Here is a 7,827-nt window from a genome sequence, read left to right as displayed (position 1 = left end):
AGACTATGATGGTAAGACCAGATTCTCAGTTAAATAAAAGCAATGATGCTCTAAGCAATCAAAGAATGAACAATGGGTTTTAATATTCCACAGAAACCAGGGAGTTTCTCAGCTCTGAAACTCATCCTATGGGTAAGAAATGTTTTATTCTTCCCCCCGGATTATATTGTAACCGCATTCTTTGATAACTAATGCATACAGTGACTGCTTTCCTGAAAGATCTGTCAATTCTCACGTACGCTCTAGCACCGCAAGAGCTCTTGCCCAGTAGCTTCTCTGCTCCAGCAAAGAGCCCAGCCTCCTAAAGATCATACAAAGGTGTGTTTCCAATACATTTGAATCAGACAAATGTTTTGTGCTTTTATCTCTATCCATCCTGTCTGGCTTAGGATACAACTGCAACATATAATGAACGTTTAAATTAGTGACATTTCATCCGTGTCTAATTTGAAGGTGCAGTTTCCCAGACCTTGCTTTTTTATTCATCTGGTAGGAACATAATGTTGAATGCCAATTGTTTTTCGCTCTTTTTCCAGATCCTATTTCTTCCTCATAATGAGTCAGGGGCCGCCATCTGTTGAGTCATACGAGACAGACTGGCTGCTTCCAAATACAGTTGCTTCTGGGACTTTTTCATCCACATTTAGATTTTGACATGCATTTTGTGATGTGACCATGTGAACAAATATAAGAAATAAAGAGGTTCTGACAATTCTGTGCTTGACTTACTCCTGGAATCTGGTTAAAGCTGCTATAGATCGTAGTATCAAAGTCAGAAAATGAATGCTGAAACAAGCACTGACATTTCAGTGCTTGGTATGTTCACTGTAATGTGACAATGTTTAAGTAATCTCCTGAAAAATAAATACAAAAAAGAACAATGCATCTTTTTAATTTCCTTGATTTTAAAATGTAGTTTAATTTATAATCACTTAAATAGAAAAACATATTTGAAGACAGCTTGAGAAAAAACAAGAACGTTTTGCAGTGAACATCACATTTAACACAACACAATACTTAATACAACATGCAAAAGACATGTATGTTATTACCTATAATGCAGCGGGAGTAGAAGTGGCTCACACACACACACACACACAACAGATGTGTGCGGTATTATAGCTTGCAGACAAGGCATTGTTCAGATTTTTATAGTTCCAGTGTTTCATTTCCTAAAATGCCGAAGATCACTGTACACATCTGATTGCACTCCATGTAACTCCTACAAAAAAGTCAACAATTCATCATTGAAACACAAATAATATAGAGGTATAACCATAAAAAAATGATTTAGTATCTTTGAGGCTTAAATAATAATATAGTTCTGCTTTACCTGGTAAGGAGATTCTGTGACTTCTGTTGCCATTTTCTTTGATGCCGATGATGGCAGATTTCTTTTACCTGTTAAAAAGGGAAAAGTTACTGCCCACCTGCTTTATTACCAACCAGCATGCTCACAAGTTAGCAGCACTAAGTCAATGCTCACCATCATGAGAATCCCATTCCCTCCTTCTCTTGTGGCGAGTCGCAAAGCAGAACACAGAAATGGTGATGAAGACGGTCAAGATGATATCAGAGGCAATAATGCCCAATACGGACCCCATATTTATCAGGTAACAGGAACCACAGTCTGTGAAAGAGGGAAGACGTAGCGTTGTAACACAAAACCAAAACTCACAACATCGTAGTCAAGCATCCCACAAGAAGTAAAGGTTTAAGAAAGCAAAATACCTTGGTGTCCTCCTGCAGATCCTGAAAGAGAGTTAATAAAAACCTTATGATAACAGTTGAGAGAGTACACTCATCATTCTCTGTCAAACATAACACCACTCACCAAAAAACGAACCCGCAATACAAAGATCAGACATCTTTATGGTGGTTTCTGGCAAAGGAAGAAATGAGAGAGAGAGAGGTTGAGGGCCGGTCCTTCTGTTTTCTTTCAAATGGCCGTGTGGTCACACATATAAACAAGATGTTGAAAGCCAGAGATAGGAGGGTTCACAGATGAAGAACCGTCCACAAAGCGATACTGGCAGTGGTGTGAAGATTGTCAGCATGTGACTGCGTGAGGAGGAGGAGGAGGGAGTCCACTGCATAGAAGAGGAAGCTGGTGTTATTGCTTCTTCTCTGTAATGTGACATGCATGTGAGGGTTGCAGGTCTCATACATAGAAACCCATTCTTACACCCTGTCACATGTGACCATTTGATCATTAGCCTTCTTTTTTTGACTTTTTAACAGCATTTAGATTCTTCAAAGTAACACGTCCGAGTGATGCCAAGATAAGGAGCTGTATAGTATCAGTTTCATTACACCTGCAGTTTCTGCTAAAATGCATGCGGCTGTATCTCCGAATAGAGCATTTCCTCATGACCTGTGGTTTTGAGCAGGCGGTTGGCCAAAGTCACTGCTGCCAGTCCGGGTTATATCTGATGATGATGTGCTGTCAGAGAAATGAAAGCTTACCTTTATTGTTTTTGTCATGGAGACTTTGAGGTGTCATGATGCTCTAATACAACTGTCTAAATATTTCAATTTATGCATACCTAAAATACAAGTATATGTGTGTACAGGATGTGTACTGAACACAGACATACACAACAACAACAACAACAATAACAACATCAACAATAATAACAATGTTTATTAATATAGCAAAGTGCTGATAATAATCTAATCTAATCCTAATGAGACAGAAAATACAAAATAAATGATTAGGACATTACCTATAATAAAAAAAACATTTGTAAAAAAATAAGGAATAAAAGTTAGCAATTTAATTAAGGTTAAAAATCATATAAAGGAAGAAAGCTAAAGCACGCCAAATGTTCTCAATGTTTTTCCAGAAGCTGTCCCTTCTACACGGAACTGCCAGAAGAAATATTTAGTAACATTTTAGATTTAATATAAAGCAGCCTAATTTATTTTCTTTTTAGTTATAAATGCCTTGCAGCAGCAAGACACATTGGAGCCCTTTGACTGCATTTTGATTAAAGTGTGAGTTGTAACCAAGTGCTCTATTAATGGCAATTCATAATTTCCTAAAACGGTTCAGAAACCATGAATAAGAGCAACTTTTGGGTTTGCCAGGTTGTGACCAAAACTGTCGGTGTTGGTGTCATCAACAGAACTGAAAGACAGGGATGTACAATACTTTTCCAGGGAATTAAAGCTATATATACCAACAGATGTACTGTATTATTGTATGTAGGTGTCAAAAGCTACCCTTAACTTCGCCAGTAAAGAGCAGCTCTGAGCAAGGGAACTTCCTCCTGCACAACCACCCTGCAATTTCCCAACTTTTGTGAAAATGAGAGGAGACGGTTTAGCGATTCCAATCCAATCCAATCCCGTGGCTATCGGCTCTTGAGAAATCCATCTGGGTTATTTATTCAAGAGGGTTTCCACTGCATACATTTAAATAATGTAGTGCATCTATAGAGGAGGTAGATCAGACAGATGTTTCACAGATATTGAATTGGCTTTGGCCAGCACGTCCTTTATGTTAAACTGAAACAGCAGACAGCTTGACCACAGTATCACCTCGTCAACACACAGGGAAACCTAACATCACCTGTCCCAGGTCGAATCAGGTCTCCTGTGTTAGTCACACTGTTTAAATGTCACGTTAGTATAAAGTAGATCAGAAGAAGTGTTTGTGAGAAGAAGAAAAAACTAAAAACATTCGAAGCTAACCAACAGAGAAAAGCATGTGAACCAACCAAACACATGAAAAACATCCAACAGCCAATGTCCATTCAACATAAATATTACCAGACATGGAAACATTTTTTAAAAACTTGTTTTTTATGCTGAAGCTGAATTTAGTTTATTAGTTTATTTTAATACATCATCAACTCAGTGGTTTGGCAGGTGATACACTGTAAAACATATGTGTAAAATGAGCAGGTCAGTCTTTTATCTTTTTTTAAATCACTCATATAAATACAGCTGAAATGTTTACATGAAACGTTCAGGGCCTGTTGAAAATACAGTATTTAGTCAAGTGCTACCAAAAGTCAACTGCAGAGGGTGCTGTGTCGTGTTGTTAAGTTGCCAACATTTCGTGAAGCTGGATACCACATAAAGATGTCTTATTCACAAGGTTGATGAATTGTAATATGTGCAAGTCACTCTGCTGGTGTTTATTGCAAAAGAGTTGACTGTTGAATGAATCTTTTGAGACATTTTCTCAAACATTTCTTTGTTGAAAAAAGAAACAGGATTTAAAAGAATTAACATCATCTTATAATGTGCTGCAGCACCTTTAGATCAGCTCTTGCAGTTGGCTCGGACATTCATGTACACTTTGTCAGCTGTGAAGAGATGAGAAGAGAGACACAAATAGAGAGATGGTTTAGTATTTGACAATAGAAAATGACCAAATACAAAGAACATAATAAGAGCGTGAGATGGATATAGTGATATCATATAGACCACAGGCACTTGTGGCAGGGTTAAAGAGTACCAACAAGTTTTACAAATGTAAACAAAGAATCTTATCAACATCTACTGTATGAAACAGTATGAGCAGATCTGTGAGGCCGATCCCCCATAAACCTTTTCACCTCCACTTCTACACACAACATTGACTCATTTTAGCCCCATCGCCTCACCATTGTCCATCTTCTGACGCCGACGGCTGGCACATCGGTAGGTGACAATGACAATGACAAGGGTCAGCAGCACATCTGCACAGATGATGCCTGCTATCGTCCCCGGCTCGATCCTGTAGCAAGACACTGTGCTCTCTGAGAGCACACAGACAGACAGAAAAGAGTGGGATGGAAGATGTGAACTAAGACTGACAGGAACACATGAATCATCAGGGGCCGTGGTCTGGCTCTGCATTTGTGTTGCTTTGTTTTTCCAAATAACATGTTGATGATGATAACGATGATAACATTCATCAACGTTGAATTTCAAAGTTGTTGTGTTGTCCTCTTTTCGTTGTACGTACCCGTGAGTGCCACGGCCAGGTCTAAGAGAAAGAAAAGAAACAAAGATGAGAGATTCTGCTGTTGTCTTGCTGAAGGATGGCATGCCGCAACACCTCTGTCGGTTAAGTTTCCGTTCTGCAAAATGTTTGTGGTTTCATTTTCCTGTGCAAGACCACCTATATATTTGAGTGTGTACAAGAAGGAGAGGACAGATATGAAAACGTACTTACTGCACAGAAAAACTATGACAATAAAGAATTTGTTGTAGGCCATTGTCAAGTTGGTCAACTCAGCCATGAGCTCTCTGAAATACAAAAAAGAAACCAAACTTTGTCTTGTGCTACATGCTTCTAAATTGAGAAACATATTCCATACAACACTCACGTGTGGTATTATAAATACCTGTTTTTCAAATTTCATTCTATTTGATATCAGTAGATCAAAGCTAAATCACCCCAAAACCGTTTGGAACTGTAGGTTTGACCTTTTATATGTGCACTACTGAACGAACAACTCCTGTATCACAATGAGTCATACGCTTCTGAGTAGGCATTTGACAAAAATAGATGATAAAAAGAGAATAGAAAATGATAAACAAATTCTTAAATGGGCTTTCTACAATCATCAGAATGTCATGAACATGAAGCTCTGGCGAATGCATTTCATGTGGCACATTTAGTTTTCACAGTTGTATAAAACAAAACTTTTACCAGATGTTCCTGTTGTTTATATTTAATCTACAACTATACACACAAAACAGATTTTGACGTGGCATTGACAGACATTGAACTGTTAAAAGTTAGGATGAGGTAGAGAAAGTCAGCGTGAGTAAAGATCCTCATACCTGCTCTCCTCCAGCTGCTCTGCTTTCTAGAATCCAAAAGAGGACGTGTCTCTAGTTTCCCATTAGTTTTCACTTTTGAAGGCTGACGTCAAATTGTCTTCCTTCCTCTGCTGGGCCGAAACACTGCCTGCTGGTTTTTGTGTAAAAACAATGCGGATTGGCAGATTTGATCTGCATCTGAATAAATACAGAGTGGATATACATAATAATAGAATAAAATAATATACATTTAAATGAACCCAAGAAGTCTGTCCTGGACTTTGCACTCCATTTCCAAAATAACGAAATAGAATTTACAATTCAGCAGTGGTGGAAGAAGTAGGGAGATCTTTTACTCAAGCAGAAGTAGCAACATCACAGTGTAGAAATACTGTGTTACAAACAATAGTACCGCATTCAAAATTGTACTCAAGTTAAAGCACAGATATACAAAATATAATAAAAGTAACAAAAGTAAAAATTCAGAATTCTTATCATATCACTGGATTAGAATTACTGATGTCTTAATGTGTATTTCACTTTGATGGTAAAGGTGGAGCTAATTTCAACTATTTAAATACTGATGGTAGCATCATTTCTCAGTTGATTTAGTATCTCAAAGTTGTACTTAAGTGCAGAACTTGAGTGGATGTAGTTAGTTAAATTCCACTCTTGCAGTTCACAGACATGAAACATTACAAAAGACAAGAAACAATTAAAATAGATCGTGACACTTACATTTGAGTACGACGCTGTTACACAAACCCCAGGCGAGCTACATCCTTTACCGCTCTAAAAACAAATACGTAGGGAGGAAAAACCTTTACATCTTCTGCCAGAGGGCATACGTTGGAGCTGACAGAGGAGGACATGAGCTGGATCATCTTCCGCTCCTGTTCACTAAGATCACAAATCAAAGTGAGAGAGATCCCGACAACATAGAGTGAAAGTGTGTGGGTTGTTTAAATGTGCCAACTCCTCTGACTCTTTACTCAATAAACAGACACTCTCACATTAAATGACATTCAAAGATTCATGCTTTTAACAAACACATTTTCATACAAACATTTTGCCTCCATTTCTTCACCTATACAGCCTGTCAGCCAGTCAGCCTGTGTTTTCCTCAACATCCTCAAGGGGGCAGTCAACTCGTGGTTTTATGATCTGATTCTGTTGCCAATTCGACTTGGAGACAATTCAATTGACTTTATCTGTGTGGTTCGTCTTTGTAATCTTGACAGCTTTGCGACAGCAGATGGAGCTGTGAGGCTTTTATGGACAGCGTGCAGCACTACAGATTGATGCCTTTGAAATTGAAAATAAATTTCACACACTTTTGTTTTTTGTTTTATCCCTGTTTTTTCATCACGAAAAAAACAGTCTCATCTAAAATAATGCAGTCTTATTGGGGGGGGGGGGGGGGTGTCCAGAAGGGGGCGCTATACAAACCATGTATTATCTATACAGTCTTTATCAATGGTTAGTTTCTAAACTCTTGTTTACTCTTGCTGGAGGACATCAACATTTTAAGATTGTGTCTTGAATTTAGTCACTAGCCTAACCCTGAATATGACAGACAGTGGTGGAATGTAACCATTAACTCACGAGCCAGCCAACTATACACAATTTTATTGTTGGGAAATTACGTTTCATTTGATTAAAGTTGACTATGGTTTGCTACAATTTACCTGAATAACTAAATTTACATTCCTATTACAAGTAAATGACCCCTGTTAATACCCAAATCAAGACTATAGAACGTACAATCAAAAAAAGGTTGTAAAGCTCCTAAAATAGCGGGTGCTACTGTCAAGTCATGAATGTAACTACTTACTGAATATAGAGTAGTATGTATACTTTGTACGTACTGACTTAAGTACAATTTTGAGGTATACTCAGATTTGTATCTGTCTAATGCTCCTACATTTTAGGGCAAATATTGTACTTTTTACTCCTATACATTTAATGATAGCTTTAGTTATTGTTACTTTATAAATTGAGATTACTTAATCATGAATCATTAATATATATCAACTAATTAATTATGATTTGTTAAATCATATT

At 37.6% G+C, this 7,827-nt stretch overlaps 2 protein-coding genes across 2 annotated transcripts; both read right to left on the bottom strand.

Annotated features, from left to right (window-relative positions):
* Nucleotides 1-923: 923 nt before the first annotated feature.
* On the bottom strand, nt 924-1,989 carry tyrobp (transmembrane immune signaling adaptor TYROBP). The gene is made up of 5 exons (XM_079165316.1): nt 1,835-1,989; nt 1,732-1,752; nt 1,487-1,630; nt 1,334-1,401; nt 924-1,222 (listed from the first exon to the last, which is right to left on the bottom strand). Exons 1-5 carry the CDS (start codon nt 1,866-1,868, stop codon nt 1,166-1,168), a joined length of 324 nt encoding a protein of 107 aa, XP_079021442.1. The 5' UTR covers nt 1,869-1,989; the 3' UTR covers nt 924-1,165.
* A 1,809-nt stretch (nt 1,990-3,798) lies between these two features.
* hcst (hematopoietic cell signal transducer) lies at nt 3,799-6,548 on the bottom strand. Its single transcript, XM_079163902.1, has 6 exons — nt 6,502-6,548; nt 5,785-5,914; nt 5,171-5,244; nt 4,961-4,981; nt 4,617-4,751; nt 3,799-4,316 (listed from the first exon to the last, which is right to left on the bottom strand). The coding sequence occupies exons 3-6, from the start codon at nt 5,235-5,237 to the stop codon at nt 4,273-4,275; spliced, it is 267 nt and encodes an 88-aa protein (XP_079020028.1). The 5' UTR covers nt 5,238-5,244; nt 5,785-5,914; nt 6,502-6,548; the 3' UTR covers nt 3,799-4,272.
* Nucleotides 6,549-7,827: the final 1,279 nt, after the last annotated feature.

Source organism: Pholis gunnellus (assembly GCF_910591455.1).
Source record: "Pholis gunnellus genome assembly, chromosome: 8".
Classification (NCBI taxonomy): Eukaryota; Metazoa; Chordata; class Actinopteri; order Perciformes; family Pholidae; genus Pholis; species Pholis gunnellus.
Note: the sequence above shows the minus strand (reverse complement) of the source record. Positions and strands in the feature narration are given on the sequence as shown.

What these genes read in the sequence shown, in the direction of transcription:
- tyrobp (XM_079165316.1), bottom strand. Translation starts at nt 1,868, where the DNA reads ATGTCTGATCTTTGTATTGCGGGTTCGTTTTTTG. An exon ending in TATTGCGGGTTCGTTTTTTG is followed by an intron (nt 1,753 to 1,834) that starts GTGAGTGGTGTT and finishes ACTCTCTTTCAG; the next exon opens with GATCTGCAGGAGGACACCAA. An exon ending in ATCTGCAGGAGGACACCAAG is followed by an intron (nt 1,631 to 1,731) that starts GTATTTTGCTTT and finishes CCTCTTTCACAG; the next exon opens with ACTGTGGTTCCTGTTACCTG.
- hcst (XM_079163902.1), bottom strand. Translation starts at nt 5,237, where the DNA reads ATGGCTGAGTTGACCAACTTGACAATGGCCTACAACAAATTCTTTATT. An exon ending in TGTCATAGTTTTTCTGTGCA is followed by an intron (nt 4,982 to 5,170) that starts GTAAGTACGTTT and finishes TCTTTCTCTTAG; the next exon opens with ACCTGGCCGTGGCACTCACG. An exon ending in CCTGGCCGTGGCACTCACGG is followed by an intron (nt 4,752 to 4,960) that starts GTACGTACAACG and finishes GTGTGCTCTCAG; the next exon opens with AGAGCACAGTGTCTTGCTAC.